Genomic DNA, 25,140 nt, shown 5'->3' with positions numbered 1-25,140 from the left:
CATAAACTTTACTTTAAAAAAAAAAAAAAAGAAGAAGAAATTTTAAAAACTAAGTAGTCTAAATTCTGGTGCTCATACTCACAAATATGACATGACTATTGAATACCTAGTACGTCAGGCAAATTTTTGGACTACTTTGTATTATATATGTTACTTATATATAATATTTGTCAATCTCAGAATCCTGAAGAGTAGATATTATCACAACATACAGATTACTAATCCAGTATTTACTAATTTAAGATTACTTATATTCTATTTAGGAACTGCAAGATAAATTCCCCATTGTTTTCCTAAATTAGAGATATTACTTGCAGGGCTTACAATTTAAAAGGAATTGTGAAGATCCATATCCTCATAAGTGGTAAATTAGATTATAATAAAACAAAGACTAGATAAAAAAAAAAAAGGCTAGCTTTATTTAAAAATATTTAGAAGAGGTCTAAATTCCTACATTCGAAGGAGAGTCAATAGTTCTTTTTTACCATTAAATAGGAAAAATGATATTAGCTAACAAATGACATATTTAAGTAAAGTGCAAATATAAAAAAAATTTCTGAAAGTCTTCACCTAGCCACATCAAGTGTTCACCCACCTCTAACGGGCGGAAGTTTAATTTACAAAGTTTTTAAAGCGGTATGGAGACCTCAGATGTGGTAATTATATAACCACAGACATGCACACATACCCCCCCAACCATATATATTCCCACACGTCCTTACGCTGCTTTATACATTCATATATAAAAATCAGTGTTCTCAACAAAATATGAGCCATTCTTCCTTTTAAGATGTTTTTGGTCTTTTTGTTTTGGAACAAGCAGGACCTTTAGAATCCCTAAATGGTTCACAGATTTAAAAGTTCCAGAATCTCGAACTCAATATTCTGTTAAGAAGCCATTCAGTCCAAATAACCAAGAGAAGCTAACATTTGCCAAAATAATAATTACCATGACTCTGTGTAACCAAATGGCAATGAGACTTGACCCTCTGTCAGTACTAAATGCAAACACCAAAACCTTCTCTGGTCCTTACACTTATGCGGAAACTGCAAAGCAGAGGCTGGGGAAAGCGGTAAAGACGAGGCACCAATTTTACAGAGATTCGGAGCAAGCGAGTGTCACTATCCAAACCTGGTTCCATATAGCACCAGCAACGGTCCGCTTCTGGCGGAATAGTCTTTCAACCCTTTGCCCTAAATTGCGACGCCTCCTCTCCCTCAAATCCCTTTGCCTATACACCCCACGCCGGGGAAACAACTGACCTCACCTGTCCATAAAATCCACTTTCGAATTTCTCCCGCGAAAGACTGTGACGTCATTAAACTGGGACCGCACCAGATCAGGACCCAATACTCAGCCCGCCCACCACAACCGGCGTTTTCAAACCGCCAATCAAACTTTTCATCGTCTGCGAGCCTCCTTGCCCAGCCGGGTAATCCAACGCCCCGCCCCCAGCGCCAGCCCACGCCCGTGACGTAAGCGACGGACGCACCGTCCTGTGCTCGTCTTTTCCAAGGCCTACGGGAGAGTTGTGTCGCTCATCCTATGACGCGGAAGCCAGGACTATAAGGATCTGGAGACGAAAAGGTCGAAGGACGCTATCACCAGCCCAGTGTTTTGGGAATTGAACGGAGTAAGTTCCAAGTAGACCGTAGATAGTGTCGCTCAGGTTGACTGAGGTTTCATTTCCTCTGAGTCCTTTTTAACGCAGTCCATTCTATCTTCTGTCGTCTCTTTCACTTCGTCCCCTCCCACAAACCCATCAGTTTGCTTGTCCTAGTTCTCTGTGCGCACGCGCAAAAGTCCTTTGGACGCCCTTGTAGTTCCAGTTTTCAGAGGTTGGGGGCGCGTATTGTCCGGCTTTGGGAGATTGGGGGCCTGCCCGGCATTTGGCGGCGTACTTGGGAAAGGACGGGTGCCGAGGTGGACCTTAGCCAAGGGTAAAATGCCTTACTTCCTAGATCTGAGCCTTGGCGGCCAAACAGTAGCGAATGTGAGGACTTGTTTTAAAGTTAGTCATTTTCTTTTTCAGGATTCTAGTTTTTGTTATTAAAGAACCGAAAATCCAGTTACGGAAGGGAGCTAACAAATTGTAAGTGTCAAGTGAAGGGTACTGAGCGCCCTAATAGATGTGCTTGAGGGAAAATGGGTAAGGAGACAAATTAGGGGAGACGTGGTGGTAGAAAGCTACATTGAGTAAGATGCCATTTAACGTGGGCCTTGAAAATTGGATAGGGGTTTATAAGGCAAGTAAGACAAGACTAATTCAAAAAAGCAAAGACCCACAGGCAAGGGTGTTCTGGTGCCTTTGAATGGTCAGCCGTGGCTAGAACGATGACTTAACGTTTTTGACATACCATTTCCTCTAAGAACGATGAAGGCTGTGGATGAGCTTCCCAGGAAGATGCATGCACATGGCAAGACATTTTACGTGTAATTTTGTTGGGAAATTGTGAAACACCTTGAAATGGCCAAGAAAAGAAATACTGGATATCTTGTCTAGCTCACTCTTCCAGGTTATCTCTTTCGTTGTCATTGAGCTATTTTATTTTACATTTATGGAAGTTGTAGAAAATAATTATAATGGAAATTAGTCTTGCAATTAATTAATTTTGCGATTATTGCCCTAACCATTTTTGCGTCTATGAACAAATTCCTTTCAGTGTTTCTGATTGTTTATATATTTTAATACTCCTTTGAAGTAGTTTTTTTTTTTTAAGATTTATTTATTTGACAGAGAGAGACACAGCGAGATACAGAACGCAAGCATGGGGAGTGGAGAGGGAGAGGCAGGCCTCCCGCGGAGCAGGGAGCCTGATACAGGCTGAGATCATGACCTGAGCCAAAGGCAGACGCCCAATGACTGAGCCACCCAGGTGCCCCTGAACTAGTTTTTTTTTTTTTAATAAAATATTTTTAAATTTATTATTTATTTTAAGTAGTCCTCACATCCAACATGGGCCTTGAACTCACGACCCTGGGACTGAGTCTCATGTTCTACTGACTGAGCAAGCTAAGCGCACCCTCCCCGAACCAGTTTGTAATACTTAACTACTTCCTTGATTAATTACTGAAATGTTTGACATATATTCATTTTATATTAATTTATATTTAAATTCCGTTGTTTAAAATCTTTTAACAATTTCACAGAATTCACAAGAATGTTTGAAACTCACCCAAAATTCCATGGACCTTAGGTTAAGAATATCTGAGTCAGAGCATAGAATGCATCGTGACAGGCTAAAAAAGTTCTACTAAAAGGTAGGCAAATATGAGGGAGTCAAACTTAACAGAGCTCGTTTGCTTACCCAAGCTTGTTTTTACCCAGCTAGTTTTGACCAATTCACTTAATCTTTAAGTCTCTGTAAAAAAAAAAAAAAAAAAAAAGAAAGTTGGAAGAAACCACCTAATTGTGATTGTGAGGATTTAAAATAATATATGTAAAGTAACTGGCATTCTTACACAGTACTTTATTTGTTTAAAGCCCCTGTTTAGAAGCCAGTTAGATGTCCCTGACTCTAACAATTTTTTAAACTTACATATTATGTTTTAAGAAGGTGCTAAGGAATTTTTAATGTTGAAAGTTTTAACATTAAAATCATAAAATTAGGTCTGTGTTTTAGACAAGTTACACAGCTTATGAGAAGGATAAATGACTTCTAGAACAGTTTATAAACTGTTCCTGTATTATAGTGACACTCGTGGAAAATATTAGAGGAAGATAAAAGCCATTCCAAAAGTTGAGTTGATAGGACTTAGTGACAGATTGATAAATGATAAAATGGTAATAATGTTACATTTTATCAAGTGTGTGAGAAAGACTTAGAAGATCAGACTAACAAAAGTAATTTCCTGATTCCGCCCCCCAGCCTTTGCACTGGGAAGTTAAATTGTACTATATCTTGTTACTTTGTGTTAATCAAATCCTTCTCTTATACATATATGAAAGTATATTTGACTATTTACAGAATATATTTCTTAAGATCACAGCTTGCAGACATATGTTAGGCGCATTAGGCAAGAGTTTTAGAACTTAATTTTCCAAGTCACAAAAATAACCCTTAGGTGAGGGAAGGAAGGAAGGTCTCTGAGATGAGAATGATGGGAAAACATCTGATTTCAGGAAAATTTTTACTTTCTGCGCTTCTGTCCTCTATTTCCTTAGATGGTGGCTCTAACAAGGAAAGGAATTGGAGAGCTGGTCGTCTGTCCTTTATAATTTGTGGAGTTTTTGCAAAGGGGAAAGTTAGCATTGGATTCTGCTGTATTGATAATTTGTAGCTTCCATTTGTATTTTATTTATAAACATCTACCCCCTTTCAAAACTTGAAATGCCTAACACTTTGCAGTATGAGATCTTTTAAATACATTAATTACTTAACAAACGTTTAGGTTGTGATCAAGCTAAAGTCCCTGCCTTCATAGTTTTTGCATTCTGGTGGGATAGACAGACAATGAAATTATAATTACAGATAGCAACAAGAGGATACAAAGTGGTAACGGAATGGGTAGTGTTAAGATTGTCAGAGCAGAAATGTTTCAGAGTGAGTGAAAGAAAGGCATCTTTGAGAAAGTGACATTTATAGAGACCTGAATGAACAGAGAAGTAATCCCTACAGATGTGGTGGGGAGGGTAAAGAGAACAGCAAGAGCAAAGGCCTTGAAATGGGAATGGCCTTAGCATGTTTGAGGAATGGTATATCATAGTTGGAATGAGCCTGTTGGAAAGAATTGTAAGAAATGAAGTTAGATATCCTCAGGCCAGATCGAATAGTGCCTAGTAGGCCACAGTAAGGGCTTTGGATTTTGAGTATGATAAGAAAGAATTGGAGGATTTTGTCTGAGAGATTGACATGCTCTGATTTACATATTTAGATGATTATTCTGGCTACTATCTAGAGAATTGATGATAATGGAAGAAGAGTAGAAACAAGCACAAGTTACAGTGTACTTGCAGTAGTTCAGGCAAGACACAATGATACCATGGACCAAGTGGTTGTGATAAAAGAAATAAAAAGTATCATTATTCAGAATATGTTTTATAAAGATAGACAGTGCTCCTGGATTTGTTGTGGCGTATGAGGAAAAGAAGAAGGATTTTGGAATTTTGGGCTCTCAGCAATATTGTGATTGGTGTTTTCCAAGATGGGGAAAACAAGGCAAATTTAGGTTTGTTAAAATTTCAGAGTTCAATTTAGCCATTTTACTATAAGAGAAATACTTAAGGTAAATAAGTGGAGATGTCAAATGGACAATTGAGTATTGGAATGGGGGGAGCTAATGGGGGAAGTCCGTGCTGGAAAATACAGATTTGTGAAACATCAGCATGGCACTAGGGAGCTTAAAGTCAGAGACTCTCATAAAGGATATGTGTGGAGATAAAAAGGGAACCCAGGACAGAATGCAATTCTGGGTAGCATATAAAGGTAGAACAAAGTAGGATGGTCCAGAAAAGGAAATTGAGAAGGAGGAAAACTCTCCTGGAAGCCAAATGAAGAAAATGTTTTCAAGGAGGGACTTTAACTGCAGATACTGCTGAGGGGTCCAGTAGTCAGTAGAGATCACTGTTTTCAGTTTCACTAGAATGGTGGAAAGGGAAGCCTGACAGGATTGGTTAAAGGGAGAATATGGGGTGAAGAATATGGTTATTCAGCACTAAATGACACCTTATTGTTTTTTTTTTGAGTGATTAATTCTGACGAGTAGCTCCCTTTTATATGTATCTCAATAAATACTTCTTTACTTGCATATTTTCAAAATTGGCACTTGGTTAATCACCTGCAGCCTGTTTTAAAAGTGCCAAAATACTCTTCCGTTGATTTTGGTGAGAATGCAAGTTTAGTTGGAGATGTGAAAGTGAAATGCATTAATGGCTTTGTACTCTCTTACTGGATGTCACTTTGAAACACATTTTCTATGTGTTACTCTCTGCAGCATTGCAGCTGGAGTAACTGATTCTGGCTGACAGCCTGAAGGGGTACAAATAGGCTTTGATATTATGTTTACTGAGTGTTAAAGAAGGATACAAGGCAGGGATGCCTGGGTGGCTCAGTGGGCTCAGTGGGTCCAGTGTCTGCCTTAGGCTCAGGTCATGATCCCAGGGTCCTGGGATCAAGTTCTGCATCAGGCTCTTTGCTCGGCAGGAGCCTGCTTCTCCTTCTGCCTGCCGCTCCTGCTGCTTGTGCTCTCTCACCCTTTCTGTCTGTGACAAATATGACAAATAAATAAGATCTTAAAAGAAGAAGGATACAAGGCAGAAGAGATAGTAGGACAGCATCTTTATCTCATCTGGAGTCCCAACCCCAGCATTTACACAAACTCCACAATTAATCCAAATCTACTTTTTCCCCCCTTTACCTACAAAAAACATGTGTGACACACAGATAAGGGCCAAAGTGGTTTTAGGTCACCTGGATATGTAAAAGCCTTAGCCCCTATTTCCCACAGATCTCAGATGTCATTCTGGTTGCATAGGTTCAAGGCCTGCATGCCAACTAAGAGTAGCTCCCACCGTGGTGCAACAGAGGAGACAGAAAAAAAACTGTCCGTATGTCTTAACTCTCCTGTGTCCATGAAAACCATATTATGGGAGCCTGGGAAATACAGTATGGGAAAACCATGTTTAGGGGTTTTTCTCAGGGAGGACTGCACCGTCCCGGGCCCTATGTTAAACCTTTGTTCATTTACTTATTTTTGTGTGTGTACCTCTAGCGATTCAATGAAGATGACACAATTAATTCAACAAATTTTTGAGTGACTACTCTGTGGCAGGGAATGGGAATGCATCAGTAAACAGACAAAAACCTGATTTCATTAATATTAAATTCTAGGAAGGAAAAATAAATAAAATTGTACAATAATGTTAGAAGGTAAGTGCAATGGGAAAAAATAAGGGAGATAAAGAATATCTGTCCAGAAATTTGAAGTTTTAAATATGGCTGTGGTAGACTTCATTGAGGTGACATTTGAACAAGACTTACCAAGTAAGAGAACAAGCCATGTTATCTAGACATTAAGTGTTTGAGAACAGCAAATTCAGAAGGCCCTCAGATTTGCCAGCTGAATTTTAGGAAAAGCTAGATGACCAGTATAGTTGGAGCTGAGGGAACAAAGAAGAGGCATGCAAAGTGACTCAAGGAAGGGCTTGGGAATTGCTGTCCAAGAAATAAACACTGGGATGGGAGGTCCCCTGGAAAAGAAAAAGCTTACCATTTGAATTCTGCTTCTAGTGAACGGAAATTAACAGTTAAGGGGCACCTGGCTGGCTCAGTCAGTAGAAAGCATGGGACTCTTGATCTTGGGGTTGTAAATTAAAGCCACACTTTAGGTACAGAGATTACTTAAAAATAAAATCTTGGGGCACCTGCATGGCTCAGTTGGTTAAGCATCTGCCTTCAGCTCAGGTCTTGATCCTGGGGTCCTGAGATTGAGCCATGCATTGGGCTCCCTGCTAAGCAGGGGACCTGCTTCTCCCTCTGCCCCTCCTCCTGCTCATGCTTTCTCAAATCTTGAAAAAAAATAACACACCTATTCAATTGCATAAATAAAACCTTTAAAAAATTTAAATAATCAAAAACAAGAATCCACTTATCTCATTGGAGACTATATTTAAAAATGTGACACCTTTTTTGAGTTCGTCAAGATGGAGAATGTCTGAATCCCTTAATCTTACACTTTGACTTACTGACTTAAAAGTGTAGTTTGGTCAGATGTAAGGATTTTATACTATATGAAGATAATCTGGTCCTACAGTATAAAGTGCATCAAAAAATAAAGCTCTGATTTATGATGTAGAAGGTAAATTATTTTAAAACTAAAAACAAGGCAAATGAAAAGTAAACAGGTAAGAAACTTAAAAAGATCAAAAAATTTAAAAACCACAAGGCTAATTGCAAGTGTTACCCCAAAGTTTGTTCTCTGCCAGGCAACTTTGTCTATTAAGCCCTCAGGCAATTTAAAGGCTAATCTGAATATTTTCCTGTATTTTCTTCTTTCAATGAACAGGAATGGAAACTGAAAGTGGAAATCAAGAAAAGACAATGGAAGAAGAAAGCAGTGAAAAGAAAAAAGAAGTAGAAAAAAAGAAACGGTCACGAGTTAAACAAGTGCTTGCAGATATTGCTAAGCAAGTGGACTTCTGGTTTGGAGATGCAAATCTTCACAAGGATAGATTTCTTCGAGAGCAAATAGAAAAGTCCAGAGATGGATGTAAGTGTACTTCACTGTAAAAATGGAACCAGTTTATAGATAAGTTATGTACTAAAATAGTATTCTAGCACAGTGTGATACTACCATGCCATGTACTGAATAGCATAGCACATTTTATACATTATGGTTTTTTCCACATGAATATTATAGCTCATTTTAGCCTTAAGGACAGACCTTTGTGGGATTATCTGATGATATTCTAAAGTTTGTGTGGTGGAGCTCCTAGCAAGCTCATGGTTAGGTAGAGTACCTGACAGTTGACCTGGGCTTAGAGGTTACTACTTTTAAAGTGTTGCATGTGTTTACAGGTTCACACAAGGCATTTTATTTTGAGTCCAAACTTCTTAGTCTGTGAATGTCATTTTTTTTACCAATGAGTAATAGGTATACCTACTTATACATATTTAGAGAGGCAGATTTAATTACCAAAATGCATTTGAACTCCAATTTAGCATATATACATTCTGTATTAACTTTTGCATTTGTTAGATGTTGATATATCACTCCTCGTGTCTTTCAACAAAATGAAAAAATTGACCACAGACGGAAAGTTAATAGCCAGGGCACTGAAAAGTTCATCTGTTGTGGAGGTAAGAATTGTTACAATACAATTAATTGTATCACATAATCATATTAGTTTAATAATAAACTAATCCATAAAACATAATCACCTCATGTGCCCATTTCAAAGCTGGACTTAGAAGGCACCAGAATCAGGAGAAAAAAGCCACTGGGTGAACGACCAAAGGATGAGGATGAAAGGACAGTGTATGTGGTAAGTAAGCCATTTAAGAAAAGCTCAGGGCTGGCGATCACAGTCAAAGACAGAAACATTTTTATATTACAAGTAAAAATTTATTGACCTTGAGAAAAGTACTTATATTTAATATTGCTTTTAATTTCTGTAGGAATTACTTCCCAAAAACGTTAATCACAGCTGGATTGAAAGAGTATTTGGGAAATGTGGCAACGTTGTTTATATAAGCATACCACATTATAAATCTACTGGAGATCCAAAGGGATTTGCCTTTGTGGAATTTGAAACAAAAGAACAAGCAGCAAAAGCTATTGAGGTAGGTCCAGAACCTAAAAGGAAAAGCAAAAAAATTAGCAAGTGTGTTTCAAAGAGTAACAAAATTGGTTGGTTTTGCCGATTTTCCAGTTTCTTAACAACCCACCAGAAGAAGCACCAAGAAAACCTGGTATATTTCCTAAGACAGTAAAAAATAAGCCCATTCCTGGGCTTCAAGTATCAGGTAATTAATATTAAATTTAATTTTTAAGTAAATGTAGTTAAAGGAAAATGAAAACTAATGATAGTATTGTTACAGAAGAAAAGAAAAAGAAGAAGAAGAAGAAAGGCCGAATGAAGAAGGAAGACACCAAAGTGTCAAATATGGATACAAGTAAGGAGAGTGTTGGTAAAATGAAAAGATCCAGGACCACGTCTGAGGGATCAGAAGTAGAAACAACTGAACCCCAAAAGCCGCCTTCAAAAAAAAAGAAAAAACGGGAAAGACAGGAAGTATCCAGTTTACCTGCAGTCAGAACAGGGAAGAGGAAGAGAAGTATATCTGAAGAAGCAGAATACTCTACTCCCAGGTCAAAAGTAAAGAAAATAACTCAGAAAGACAACATTAAAAAAGAGGTTTCCAAAGAGAACAAAGGTATCGACAACTTTAAGGTAAATGTTAGTTAGACGATAAAAGGTTAGTACATGTAAACTTGTCTTTATTTTTTTATATTTTAAAATTTAAGATTTGGAAGTGTCTACTGAAGAGGAAAAGGATACTGGAGATGTAAAAGATGGATCCCTTTTAAAAGCAAAAAGGAAGCATAAGAAAAAACACAAAGAGAGGCACAAAATGGGAGAAGAGGTTATACCATTAAGAGTCCTTTCAAAGTAAGTAGATACAATTCTGATGAAAATTGATCCTCTCCATCACCATTGCTAAAGTGCAATTCCAATTTGTATTGAACAGAGTTGCATATTAGCAACAGTCATGGCATGTAGCCAGGATCTGCAGATTGTGGGTTTAAGGCAACTGAGAATTAAAAAGGAACCACCACACTAAAACATGGAAGCACTTATTTTCAGCATGTCACAGCAAGTGCCTCCATGTTAAAGTAGAGGGTGTTCCTTAACAGACTTAAAGATAAAGCTTAATTATACCACAGACAGGCAGTTCCGTGAGGGACTCTTGTGAACTTCTAAAATGTAAAAGTAAGACTTACCATCACTAAAACATGGAAGCACTTACTTTTTTAGCTTCAAAGCAAGTACATCCACGTTTAAGTGGTGGGGAGCCCAGTCTTGGAAAAAACGTGAATCACTAACATTCATTAACCTGTAAAGTAAGCTTTGAGATAAAACTGTGTCCATTTGGAGACCCCTCCACTGAAACATGGAAGCACTTACTTTTGTTTTACACAGCAGGTACCCCCATGTTAAAGCAAAGGGGAATCCCCTTGGGCTCTATAAGGGACTTGCGATATTACATTCCGAGGAAGAATTTGGGTTCACTTCTACTAAAACATGGAAGCACTTACTATTTTAAAAGTCAAAGAAAGTACTTCCATGTTAAAGTTAAAGGGAGTCCAATCCACTGAAAGGGTGGAAGCCAAGGGGAAAAAAAAAAAAGAAAAGAAAAGAAAAATACCATACCTTTGGGAAGAAAGTTTTTCCTAGGTTTCCTGAATCGTACTCCCCAAGTGTCTGTCCTCCTCTTGAAGGTTAAAAGGCAAGGACTTCAGGCACTTGTATTTATACTATTCTTAACTGCTGAATTCCTTTTGCCTTTTTATCTCAGAGAATCATTACAAGAGGTTTTTGTTATTCTAATGTATCAGCTCTCAGGGAATGTATGATCCTGGGTGGGTCTGGATACTTTTTTTTTTTTTTTTGAAGTATACAGATGTCAGTAATAACTGCTAAGACCATTACCACAAGATATCCTCCTCTTTCAAAAAAAAAAAGCCCCTATCTGCTTGTTTGATGGCATAGATTAGAGTAACAATGGGTGCGCCTGTGGAGCCTGGAGGGGCATTGTGTTTCTATCTGGGGAAGCTCTAGCTGTTTGAAGAAACATCTACATGTTAAATGTATGTAAATAAATAAAATGCTTCCATGGGGTGTTTTTTTCTTCTTAGAAATTCTTTTGATTCAAGTAAATAATAAGGAATGTTCTCTCTCTCAAATTGGAAGCAGTTTACAAATAATCTTTAAATTATAATCGGCCATTATTCCCCTAAAGATGACTAATTGTTACTAGCTAATTAATTCAAAGCTTTTGTTTTCATAAATAAAAACATTTGAAGCTTATTCAAGAATTGAATTGCCAAGTTTAAACCATTTAATCTGAATGTTGGGTCAGGGGAAACTAAACTCCCCTTTTCATATTTCCTGGATCACTTAGGACTCAAAAAGTAATTTGAATGTTTGTGTTTAAAGAAGGAAAAGTTAGGAGGAGTGGTTATAAGACACTGAATGTATATATTTAGATATTTTTATTTGCTCATCTGTGTTCACTACTTCAAAAGTACATTCTTTTCATTACAGGGGCGAATGGATGGATTTGAAAAAAGAGTATTTAGCACTGCAAAAGGCCAGCATGGCTTCTTTAAAAAAAACAATATCCCAAATAAAATTGGAGTCAAAAATGGAAACAAACGGAGTACCTACTACGTCTGAGATAAAAAATGAAAAAAGTAAACAGCACTATGATAGTTGTTGTAGCATTATGTTGTATTTAGATACTGACATACTATTTCTCAGTTATTATAGGATAAATCTTAATTTTTAAAAACTTAAATATACAATGGTAGTTATTAGAACAATTACTGATTTGTCATGGTATCCCAAATGTGCTGTTTATGCTTGATACAAGAATATTTGAAATGGTTGTTATAAAATCTCTTTTTTCGTGGCACCTGGCTGGCCCAGAAGAGCATGCGACTCTTGATCTCAGGGTCATGTGTTTGAGACCTACATTGGGTCGTACAGATGACTAAAAAAAAATAGTAGACTTAAGGTGTCTTTTTTAATGATTTAAGTTTGGATTCTTAATCATTTAGTAATGAGTACCTAGTTTATGAATTGAGCAAGTTTATAGCAACAAAAATTGTAATTTCTCATCTATAATTTTGTCCTAATATATTAAGATGTATTTTGAATTCTTATAAGTTGAAAATACAAATTTTCACATTTTTATCGTAATGTTTATAGAATATTTTACGTATTATTCTGTTTATTTTTTTATTAAGTAAAGTGCTTTATTATTCGGCTAAGGGAAACAGGGCAGGTTTTCTTATTTGTTTAAGGTTTTACAAGTGTTCCTCTAACTACACTTTGCAATTAAGAGTGATAAAAGTTTTGGTATTTTATTTCATGCTAATCTGCAATAAGCAGTATGGCATCCAGAATAATTTAGTAAATTAATTATTTTACAATGAAATTTAAGTAAATTTGAATTATTTAAATCAGCCTAAGAAATCATTGTTGTTATTCTCAAGTGGGCCTACTAAGTATTAAATTATTAAGTGTAAGAGGCTTATTTCTGGTCTTTCCTTTTCAAATCAACAGCAAACAGTGAAGAGGGTTGTCCCCAGGAAAAGGTTAATGCAGCAGGACCACAGTTTGTGAGTGGCGTGATTGTGAAGATCATTAGCACTGAGCCTCTACCTGGCAGGAAACAAGTCAGGGTAATGCTTTTGTGTGTCAAGGGTAGTTGTTGCTCTTTCCTCTTTAAAATTTACCCATCTGAAAATGTTTTGCATTATAGAAAATGAAGAAAATAAAATTAGAATTTATTCCTCTGTGGAAAAATACTTCTAGGATTTGATTCCACAGTAACTCTTGTGTTTGACTTGAAGCAAAATCTGCATTATGAAATTCTTCACTGGATCAGATTTTGCAATGAGTACGGTTGAAACATCCTTCTGTAGAACTGCACTTTGTGCTTATTTTTCTTGGTGCCCTTAATGGTTGACTGTTGTGTAGTTGAATGAACAGGCCTTACTGTGGTCATTATAACTTAAAAGAATAAAAATAGTAAAATGCTGTCATAATATTACTTATTTAGGGGACATTATCTTTTTTCAGAGAAAATGGGTTTTATAAAATACTTAATGTCAAAACTTTCTGACGATTTAATCAACATTACAGTTCATCTGAAATTATTTTGAACTTTTAATCATCTGCTATTGTCTGATTTTTGTAGCAAACTAAAGAGTTTGTAATTTGTTTTCATTAGCTTTCAGTAGATTCTTAAAAGATTTTGTGACCTAAAAAAAGTCAGAACTGTTTTCATATAAAAGGGATAATACGCTTATTTTTAACTTACCATAAACGATTTTTGTCTATTAGTCCTCTTGGAAATTGAAATTTTTTCCTGAGAGAAATGCAGGATTTTTTGGAGAAAAGAGCTTTTGTTAATTTTATTTTTTAAATGTTGTATTTTCAGTTTGTGCTGTTTTAAAAATGTCAAACAATTACAGAAAAGTTAAAATATTTTGAAAAGCTACAAAATTTTGTATGGGTATGCAAATAGAGTTTTACATAATTTACAGATTACTACATTTACTGCTCTACAATCTTTTTTTACTTACATATTTTATCTTTGAACAACCTTTTGTACCAACAAAACATACTTCATTCTTACTGACATATTCCTGTGTAAGATGTCCTTTGGCATAGCAAATATATTTAAAATTGTTATACTGACATTCATCATCATGTAGTATGTTTTGGGTTTGCATGGACTCCTACCAGTCACGTTTTTTAACTTGCATAAATGAGGTTGCTCACTGTAATTATCTTGTGAACACTCCTTATCTAAAATCCTGTTTCTATCCTGTAAAATCTTGTAGCTATCACTAACACATAAATTTAGATTCTGTTTATGATATTGATGAGGGATTTGGCGGATCCAAATTGGTATTACCAACTTGAATTTCAGAGTATGGTAGCAATATAGAATTTCAGGTCAGAAGGATTAAAAACTGAGGATGTAAATGATGCTGTGGTTAGTCAAGTTGCAAAAGATTTAAAAGTAAAATTAGGCAAAGTTTGCTCTTTGGAATAATTGTCATAGACTGTAATTATATTCACCAAAGACCTTTTTATTATCTAAATAGTAAGTAGATCAATTAAACATTCTTCATTTATCATCATCAAAATCAACAAAAACTGAGTTATAATGATGGTTTGCTGTTGTCTGACTTGCCCTTGTGATTACCAGGCTAATTTGTCTTTTAAAGAAGGGTTTTAGTCAGGAGATTAACCTAACATTATAATGTCTATCGTAAATACCTTTTGAATTGTAGTAATCTATCTGATAAATCAATTACAGAACTTACTATTACCACCTAATACATCAGATTTCATCAACTTGATACCAGTTATTTGTCTTGCTTTGTTTCTAAATTTAGTGCTTAAGTAGATAGCGAAATGGGAAGAATTGGCAAGTATATTTCTCTCCAGTTGTCTTATTTTTTCATTGAAGTAGCAATCATTTATTAAGTGCCTGCTTTGAGATAGGCAGTATGCTAAGAGTAGGGATGAGTTAAGACTTAGTCCCTGGCTTTGTAGGTTTTTATTGCTTATTCTTTATTATTAACTAATAAACTTTTCTTGTTTTATGATCAAATATTTTCACCTATTGCTTAGTTTTTTCTGTAATCCAGACTTTAAAAATCCAACATCTAAAAGTAATCTAAATTTCTTGTGGCTTGAAATTTGGGTCAAAAAGAAAGGAAGCCAGATGGGTAGGCAAAACTTTTTTTTAAACTGGCAATCTCCAGTAATTTCTTAAGCTTTCTGAATGGAAGTTGATGAATGAAGAATTATGTAACATTCCTGCATAATTGCATTGTTTACACCTAAGAACATGCTGGGAAAAAATAATTAGAAATGCAGGAATGTCGTTAATTTGCCCTCACAGCAGGCATTATAGGTAAAACTTTTCCTTGCTGCCTGACCACTACTTGTTCAGAGGAGATTGTTTAGGTATTTCATCAGAAAGTATGAGCTCTTGGGGCACCTGGGTGGCTCAGTCGTTAAGCGTCTGTCTTGGGCTGAGATCATGATCCCAGGGCCCTGGGATCGAGTCCCGCATCAGGCTCCCTGCTCAGCAAGAAGCCTGCTTCTCCCTTTCCCACTCCCCCTGCTTGTGTCTCTCTCTGTCAAATAAATAAATAAAATCTTCAAAAAAAAAAAAAAGAAAGAAAGAAAGTATGAGCTCTTGAGCTATATTCCCATAGATCTACTCGGGAACCTAGAATTTTTGTAGGTTCCCAGGAAACTTTTTCTCATGAGTTCAAAAAAAGTTGAATGTTTTTTTCATACATTTTAGGTCATAAGTGATTTTGTACAGATGAGTGTAAACACCTTGTCCACCAATCCATTGTGGGTTTTTTGTTTTTTAATCCATTGTAACTGCACTGAGACTTGGAACCCTCTTATTGATCTGGCATTTGGGGGAATTACTTGTACATTCTGCTCTACAAATCTGTTGTCCTTGTGCAGTGTTCCCATTCTAGTTAATATTTTAGGATTGTGCTTGATTAAAAGAAAGTTATGATTAGAGTTCCCAAGGTTGTTCAAGTCAGTTTTCAAGTGTATTTGTGTTTTACCGATGCCTGGCTGGCTCAGTCAGTGGAGTGTACGACTCTTGATCTTGGGGTTTTGAATTTCAGCCCCATGTCAGGAGTAGAGATTAGTTAAAAATAAAAACTCATTAAAAGAAGATATTTGTGTATATTTTAGAAGAAATGTTAATGTAGGATAGTCACTCCTCATTTTAAACTGTATATGGCTGACTTGTATACTACATTCTGTCACAACCATGGGAATAGTTTTAGGATTATTGTGAAACTTTTTTATTATTTATTTAAAGTCTTTCTAAATTCTAATGCAGGATACTTTGGCAGCAATCTCAGAAGTTGTTTATGTTGATCTGCTAGAAGGAGATACAGAGTGCCATGCTAGATTTAAAACTCCTGAGGATGCTCAAGCTGTAATAAACGCATATACAGAAATTAAAAAGAAACACTGCTGGAACCTTGAGATCCTTTCTGGTAAAAATTCATACAATCTTTTTTTTTTTTTAGTAATTCTTATCTAGGGGTGATTGTGTTGTATTTTCTGAGTTTGGCTAGTAAGATTAGTTTAATTTTCATATTCTAATATGCATAAAGTAGTAGTAAATATAATCAGACAACGACAGTTTTTTTATTGAAATGTGATTAATGCCTTGAATACGTTTCTTCATATGTATCAGTGATTGTCGTTTTTGTTTTTAAGGTGACCATGAGCAGAGGTATTGGCAGAAGATTTTGGTAGATAGGCAGGCCAAACTTAATCAGCCTCGTGAAAAGAAAAGAGGCACTGAGAAGGTAATTCGTTTTTTGGTTTTTGTTGTTCAGTAGCCTAAATTCAACATTCGCTTGAATGTTTTCTGAAAGTCAGTAATGTGTAGCCCTAAAATAACCTTGGTTTTGCTAGACACAACAAAGATTTACATGGTATATACTGCATTATAGATTGTGAGAGAATACTTGTTTTTTTAGATTTTGAAATACATGAAATTAGAATTATTTTCCCCATAAGGGTGCATAATTTAGTGTTTTCTTGTTTTGCTTTTTTTACTGTAACTAGTGGTGGCAATTTAAACAGTATTGATTTCTAGCTGCTGTGTTTTGTAGTTTGGTAATAAATGATTATTTCAAGATTGTCTTAATGGTAAAACAACATATTTGAGAGTGTAGTTTTTAAAGATAGGAGCCTCCACAGATAATACCGGGAAACTTAATGCATAAAGTTTGCTGTAGAAATGATAAGCTTTATTCCTTTTTCTCTAGAATACTCAACAAGTGAAGGAAACAAGCTTAAATACATGAAATAATTTAAAGCAAGACTCTCAGTAATTTTGTTTTAAATGACACTGAGTAATTTATCATACTTACTGTTGCTTGTGAGCTGTAACGTTTATTCTTTTAAAACAAATTATTATATGTGTAAAAGATTAGTACATCTTTAAGTGCTTAGGACAAATTAGGGCACATAAAAACTAATACTATTATCAAAATTTTAAAATGCTTATTATAAGACAAAAATATGAAAAGTTATGTATTCTTCTATGATTCATTAGCACTTAAAATCATACTTTCTGTATTTTAGGTTTGTTGATTTAGGATTCTAATTCTATTTTTGTTTTATTACATAAAAATCTAGTGCTTTTTCATCAGCCTTGCATTGCCTAGGATTCACTGGAATTTAAGATTATTTGGGTGCGGGGGACTGGTCTTTGTTAATTCTGTTTGCATGAATACAGACTGAATTTGCTGAGATGTGGGAAGGCCTCCTTCCTCCCTAAAGACTCATTCAGGTCTATGAGGTGTTAATTTCAAAGCCTGCTTGAGATTATTTAAATGTTAAAATCATTGATCCAGAACTCATGACTAAAATGAAATCACTTTGTTAAATAATTGTTATCCTTCTAATTGGTGTGAAGTTTCATTTAAGTTGTATATGTTTTTAAAAGTAGGAATTAGTCATTTTGTTTTCCAGAAAGATCTGATCTCCATAAATTAAATTTAAAGTGAGGAAATAAACACTGACTAGGGAGTTTCATAAATTGGGTTGGAAAACAATGTGTAGCTCTGTTATTCAGTTGGAAAATTGTTTTCTGATCTCATTTATCTGTTGCACCATCAAGCTTTTTCTTAGCATGATTTGTTTCATAAACAGTATAGGATCCTAGCTGAAATTATGAAAGTAGACTTCTATCACAAAGTGAAAATATGGCACTACACAAAGTAGGTATTGTACAGGCTTTTCAGAGGAGACAATTAGTATGTCAGTCGACTTTTTTGATAATTCATTTAATTAATATTTTTTGAGTGCTCATTTTTGTTGCCCACTGTTCTAGAAACTGGGGATAGAGCCAGGAGTAACAAAGTTCCCTGGTTTCATAAGGTTTACAGATGAACAGTTTAGGACAGGTGATGACAGGTGCTGTGTAGAATAATCAAATTAAAGGATATCATGAGATAGCTTTCCATCAGGTGAGGTTGTCCAGGAAGTTCTCTGAAAGTGACATTAAGACACACCTTAGGAAAGTGAGCAAGCAAGCCGGAGATTTTAAAGGCACAGTTTTCAGGCACAGGCAGCAGAAACTGCAGAAGCCTTGAAGGGAAGGAGGCTATTATAGCTAGAATACTGGGAGTTAAGCACCTTATTAAAGGGAGTTAAATATTTAGAAAAAAATTTAGCAGCCAAAAGTATGACATTAGCACTTTTCTCATACTACAGCTTTACGTTTCCACAGTAATGTTATATTACTTGGTCCATAATTGAATTAAAGAAAAGCACTGGTAATAAATCCTGGTTCTTAATTTTCACCTTATGAAGCAGAAGGAGACTGGGGACAGTTTCCTAAGCCCCAGTCAGTTTATACAGAATTAAAAGACAAAAAGGGGAATAGGTGAAGGAAAAAGTTATTCTTTGTGGGTAAAGACCTCTCAGAAAAGATCAGTAAGATGAAGGAAATATCTGCCAGATAGGGTCTCACTCATTCTTGCTAGACCAAGCCTTTGTTGTCTTCCCTATCACTCTGAGCACATTGGTAAAATTAGATAACAGCTACTGGAAACAGAGTGAGTCTTTTCTCGTTTGTCTTTATCTTTTAAAGCATATTTGAAATGTTTTTATCACCAAGGTCTTTTCTCTACAGATTACCAATAGTCAGATATTCAGCAGGTAAAGGCAGAATTCACAAAATATGTTAACAGAGTTATAAATAACTTATATTTTGACTCACTTCACTGATGAATAGGCTTTTAGTTTAATCTTAAAGTGACTTCCTAGAAAAACAACAAATACAGGGTCCCCTTATTTTCATTTCCAAAGTAACCAGACCTTAAATATATCCCATAAACCTTTACTTCCATAGATGCAAGCCCTGACTCTGGCTTTGCTGAAGTCTAGAGACCTTTGAAATGTGGGTGAATGTGAGTGAATGTGGTCCTCGTGTGGCAGTCACTATTTCCTATCATAAACAGACAATTTGGTGACCTGGGCAACTTTTGAATTTTTTCTTTAAATACTTGTTTTTTTTAACTTGTCCGGCCAGTCTATCTATAGACTGACTCACACTCTTTAACTTTTAAGTAAACTTTTAATGATTTAGTAAACATTTTAAGAAACTAAAAAATAAATAAAAGTGACTTCCTGCCAACGGCCACAGTCATCAAACACTTTAATGAATGTCTAATGAATACTTAACTAGAATCTGTATTTTTAAGAGAACAAGATTTTCATTTCTTCCAAAGCTACAGAAGATATTTAAAACTTACATCAAGAAAACTTTTGGAATATTTAGCCATCTTAAATGGTCTTCTACATTCCACATAATTTCATTTGCCTTCTTTAAAAATATTAAAAGGGCATCTAACTGGCTCAGTCAGTGGAATGTGTGACTCTTGATCCTGGAGTTGTGATTTCAAGCCCCATGTTGAGTATAGAGATTACTTAAAAATAAAATCTCTTTTAAAATTTTTTAAAATGAGGGGTGCCTGAGTGGCTCAGTCGTTAAGCTAACGTCTGCCTTCAGCTCAGGCCATGATTCCCAGGTCCTGGGATCCAGCCCCACATCGGGCTCCCTGCTCAGCGGGGAGCCTGCTTCTCCCTCTCCCACTCCCCCTGCTTGTGTTCCCTCTCTAGCTTTCTCTCTCTGTCAAATAAATAAAATCTTTAAAAATAATAATAAAAATAAAATTTAAAAAAAATAAAATAAAGGATTTATGTAAGGGTATAATAAATAATAAGTACTCTTAATAGCAGATCCTTAGTTGGAATATTTTAATTTTCAAATTTGTAAGCAAACCTTTATGTAGCACTCAGCCCAAAATATACTGTCTTCATTCAAGTAATGATTAATCAAGTAATTAATACTCAAGCCCAAGGGGGATATGAAACAACTAACAAATACGGGTGCTGAACCTTCCTAAAAGGTTAAAAATTTCCAGCATGGAGTGGTTGTTTTTTTTTTTTTTTTAAACTTTTTTTTTTTTTTAAAGATTTTATTTATTCATTTGAGACACAGAGATACAGAGAGAGAGAGAGAGAGAGCATGAGCAGGGAGAGAGGCAGAGGGAGAGGGAGAAGCAGGCTCCCCGCTGAGCAGGGAGCCCGATGCGGGGCTCTATCCCAGGATGCTGGGATCATGACCTGAGCCGAAGGCAGACGCTTAACCATCTGAGCCACCCAGGCACCCGGAGTGGTTGTTTTTAATTGAAAAATTCTTAGTAATGTGGAAGGAAAGTGTGAGTGTTTTAGTAATTCTAAGATTTAATATCTATTATACTTAATAAACCATAATCCTAAACAGTTCTCTCTGTAATTGATTTGGCCTAAGCTTAATTTATCTCATTTGTGTATCTTTCTCTCTTTTAAAAAAATTTTATTCAAACTGATCGTTGTGAAATTTTTTACTCATGATTATCTTTTTGTTTTAGGTATACAGTACATTATAATTTCTAATTTCTTTCTCCACAGTTAATCACCAAAGCTGAAAAGATTAGACTTGCAAAGACTCAGCAAGCAAGTAAACATATTAGATTTTCTGAATATGATTGAGAAACGGTTTTGGGTCACCTCTTAAGATTTCACTGGACACTTGAACTTTTCTTAGGAAATCCATTTTATTTTGATAGTAATAGTTTTTCTGAAACCTATATTAATTAGAAGAAATACCTTTGTTCTTTAATTTGTAAGTAAGACTTTTTGTTCAGACAAGTACATTGTATACCACAGTTTTTCATTAAAAACATTTTATTTGCTGACATTATCTTATACAAATCAACGTCGAAGTGATTTAGTAAATGTTTTGAACATTATCATTAATTTTGTTTTTATATTACAAAAACAATATTTACAAAAATAATACTACATAGTTTAGAAAAAAATGTTTGACAGTGCACTCACTCTACTTCTTATTTTGTAATTTGTTTTTTCCTTTTCAACAACCTTTTCATGTTGATTTATACAGAGACTTATGTGTGATATTTCATTCTGTTTATTGCACTTTGTTTATCTGAGCTTCCACTGAATGGGCCATATGAACTGTTTCCAATTAAAATGTTAAACTTTAAAAGTATTGAGTTTGTTTCTCATAAATGAGGTTAGACAAAATAAAATGTACCAGATGCTGTGAACATGGGGAGAAAAAAATCTTCTAAGAATCAGCCTTAGGCATAACTGAACTCTCTATCATTTTATTCAGAAAAATCTCAGACCTGGCATATTTAAGGCCTTCTTAGAACTGAACCGAACCTACAGGGTCTATTCATGACTAGCATCTTAATCCTTTATAAGAATATCAGAAACATACTCTGGACAGCCAAGGGGTTTATTTCCTTGGGCTACAAACCATTTGTAGTTCCATCAGCTTTGTCCAGAAGTGGGCCTAATTTGGTGCCCATTCTATGCATTGTGGAAGACCCAAAGTTAGGACACTATTTACTTCTATGGGCCAAGGATTTGAGGAGATTGGCTACCTCAGTAGTAGGGGTGACAGTAGCTTATTACTAGTAAAAATAGGTATCTAGCAAGTTGCCATTGTCTCCTTTTTGTTCTCTCCGTGAAGGAAATCTAACAAAGATCTGTAAATAGTTGCTAAACCTTATTATGAGGATTATGACCAAATATGCTTCATATGTTCCAGAATAATCAAAACTTAGATGTCTGTTTCAAGGATTCAGTTGATATCTGTGAGGACTCTCTTAAGGTGACTTTGGAAAGGTTATCAAGTAAAATTTCAGAAATTTTCCCCTTGGCAGTTTTTTAAAACAAGATAAGTGCTCATTGAACAACTAGCTTTGGCCACTTTTAGCACTTGGGAGATATTAGTGAAGCACATCAAAGATCCCTCTCTTCTTGGGCCTTATAGTCCAGCGGTAGATAGAGACCGTAAACAAAAATAAGTAAAGTTACATACTTTGTTAGGTAACTCCTTAGGACAAACAAAAAAGGTGGAGGAGACACCCCATTTGTTTGTTTATTCTTCTGTTTATTCTTTAATTCATTTAATTAAAAGAATATTTAGCCCCTACTACATATTAGACACTGACACTATAGACTTTAGAGATATGAAGAAGAGGTAAGGTGCTCTGCCCTTGAGTATACAGCCTTGGGGAAGACAGACAAGCCAACATAATTATGATAGAATGTAAATGATGTAAGTACCTCCAGATGATCTGGGATAGTTCCTGAAAGCTAAGTCACAATTTTGAATGACCTTCCAAGGTTTCTGTGAACCTTTAATCTTTTGGGTGAGTGAATTTCCTTTTTATCCAACACTTAGCACATATTAACTGCTTAATAGATATTGTTTAGTTGAGTTGAACTGAATGTATGTTTCAGGTTGTTCCCCAAGGGCAGATGTTATGATTTACTTACATGAGGGATACTTTCTTTCTGTACTTGATTCTCCTATTCACATTCCTTCCCCACCCTCTTTTTTTAAGTGCCTGCTTATGTACCTGTCTTTGTGCATTTCAGTGGGATTTGCTTTCTTAACTGCAAAACCAATTTTATTTAAGAACCTTGCATTAGCTCAGTATCTCTCACTCATTGGCCATTGTCTGTTGTTAGTAGTTGTTGAACCTGAAGCACTTACGAAAGGTTATAATAGCTAGTCTAGATTTAAGCTCAGTTTCTCTACTCTAAAGACCACACATAACAACTGTAATTCGTCCCCCTTTCCTGCCCTCCCGCCTTCCGTCCTTCCTTCCTTATTTTATTCATTCCAGCCAATGTTTTGCATCTCATGGTAGTGATATACTATAGTTTATATACCCGTTCTTCCATTAAACTTGTAAAGTTGTCTGCTCTTTTTTACTACTAAGAGCAACACTGCAGTGAGCATCATGTCCTCCTTTGTTGATGTGTGTGAGTGTATCTGCAGGATAGATTTCTGGAATAGGAATTGTTGGGGCAAAGATACATTTTAGGGGCACCTGGCTGGCTCAGTTGGTAGAGCACATGACTCTTAATCTCAGAGTCATGAGTTCAAGCTCCACATTGGGCATGGAGCCTACTTAAAATTTAAAAAAAAAAAAAGTTGCCTAGTGTGGGGCTCAATCCCTGGAACCTGGGATCACTACCCCAGCTGAAGGCTGACACTTAACGAACTGAGCCATCCAGGCGCCCCAAAAGTTTATATAGTGTGTCTGAAATAGTCCAAAAGTATATAACTTTTCATTACCAACAATTACATTTTCCTTTTTTTTTTTTTAAAGATTTTATTTATTTGTTTGACAGAGACACAGCAAGAGAGGGAACACAAGCAGGGGGAGTGGGAGAGGGAGAAGCAGGCTCCCTGCTCAGCAGGGAGCCTGACGTGGGACTCCATCCCAGGACACTGGGATCATGACCTGAGCCGAAGGCAGACACTTAAGGACTGAGCCACCCAGGCACCCCAGGGCATGCGACTCTTGATCTCAGGGTTGTGAGTTGGAGCCCCATGTTGGGTGTAGAGTTTACTTTAAAAAGAAAAATACAGGTTCTAATCAGTCTTTTTCTTTCTTTTTTTTTAGTCTTTTTCATTTTTGCTGTTCTGAGAGGTGAAAATGTATCTCATTGCTGCCTTCATATGCATTTATCTGATTACTCTGAGATTGAGTACTTTACGCATGCTTCTTTAATATCTATCTATCTATATATATCCTCAGCAAAGTGCTTTTCTTAGATTTTATAGGATGGATAATTTTTTCTTAATGACTGATCTGCAGAACTTTTTAAGTTAACATATCCTTGTAAATATTTTCTCCAATTCAACCACTTGCCTTTCAACTTAGTTTATAAAACAGTTGCTGTTTTTTGTTTGTTTTTAAAGATTTTATTTATTTATTTGTAAGAGACAGCCAAAGAGTACAAGCAGGGGGAGGGGCAGAGGGAGAAGCAGACTGCCTGTGGAGCAGGGAGCCTGATGTGGGACTTGATTCCGGGACCCTGGGATCATGACCTGAGCTGAAGGCAGAAGCCTAATGACTGAGCCACCCAGGCACCCCTATAATACAGTTGCTATGTAAATATTTTATATTTTTACAGAGCGATGTCTTTTAATCTGCATATAACAGAAAATTATTTCCCAGTCTGGGGCCTCTGAGTCCTGCCTTCATTTCTTATTCTCTGATGTCTAGAAGATTGACATATAAATAGGAATCTTCTTGAGTTAGCATGAGTGAGTTTGTTTGCAGCCAATACAACCTTAATTAAAGTAATACCTTTCTTTAAAAAATAAATAACACATTTTATTTTTTAAATACCTTGGGAAGTTTATAATGAGCAATTAGGAAAAAAAACTAGGAAAGAGTCACACTAGGAAAGAGTCCACACTGTCACTTTTACTTATTCCCCATGTGTCTATTGACTTATTTAAAGATATCACAAACAAGGTTGTAGTTCATGTAGCCACACACATCATGCACCGCTGGTAGCATTTGCATAGACAACACTGTGAAGGTGTTCTTGGAGTTGTGTAGTACACAGTCTGCACACCATACATGACAAAACAAAACAAAAAACTAACATTTCATGTAAATTATCACAGTAGTCCAGGTCTGAGGTGATCCAAACCTGGATACATGATTTGTATTACAGATCATCAATGAAGTAAGGGCTTCAGGGACAGGAATTAGAACAGGGTTTTCTAAATGTGGTCTGTCACCCTGAGATTTTGCAACCATTATAGGAAAAACTTCTGTAGCAATACATAGAGCTATAATCATAACGATATTCTAAGTAGCTACTGAAAGGTTCTAGAATTGCCTTATCTTGCCTAACCAGGGCTTAGTCTTAAAAGTGTCTTGGGGCGCCTGGGTGGCTCGGTTGAGCGTCTGGCTCTTGATTTCAGCTCAGGTCATGATCA

At 35.9% G+C, this 25,140-nt stretch overlaps 1 protein-coding gene across 2 annotated transcripts; it reads left to right on the top strand.

Annotated features, from left to right (window-relative positions):
• The first annotated feature begins 1,522 nt into the window (after nt 1–1,522).
• On the top strand, nt 1,523–21,359 carry LARP7 (La ribonucleoprotein 7, transcriptional regulator). 2 transcript variants are annotated; one of them, XM_021684475.2, is made up of 13 exons: nt 1,523–1,634; nt 8,006–8,209; nt 8,699–8,799; nt 8,901–8,984; nt 9,118–9,282; nt 9,372–9,465; nt 9,544–9,876; nt 9,968–10,112; nt 11,769–11,917; nt 12,792–12,910; nt 16,126–16,285; nt 16,512–16,603; nt 20,766–21,359. In XM_021684475.2, exons 2-13 carry the CDS (start codon nt 8,008–8,010, stop codon nt 20,844–20,846), a joined length of 1,725 nt encoding a protein of 574 aa, XP_021540150.1. In that variant the 5' UTR covers nt 1,523–1,634; nt 8,006–8,007; the 3' UTR covers nt 20,847–21,359. The 2 variants fall into 2 exon arrangements, with proteins under 2 accessions (XP_021540150.1, XP_021540147.1); XM_021684472.2 differs by having other exon boundaries at nt 9,541–9,876.
• The last annotated feature ends 3,781 nt before the right edge of the window (nt 21,360–25,140 follow it).

This window comes from Neomonachus schauinslandi, chromosome 2 (assembly GCF_002201575.2).
Source record: "Neomonachus schauinslandi chromosome 2, ASM220157v2, whole genome shotgun sequence".
Taxonomy (NCBI): domain Eukaryota; kingdom Metazoa; phylum Chordata; class Mammalia; order Carnivora; family Phocidae; genus Neomonachus; species Neomonachus schauinslandi.
This window is presented reverse-complemented; position numbering and strand designations above follow the sequence as displayed.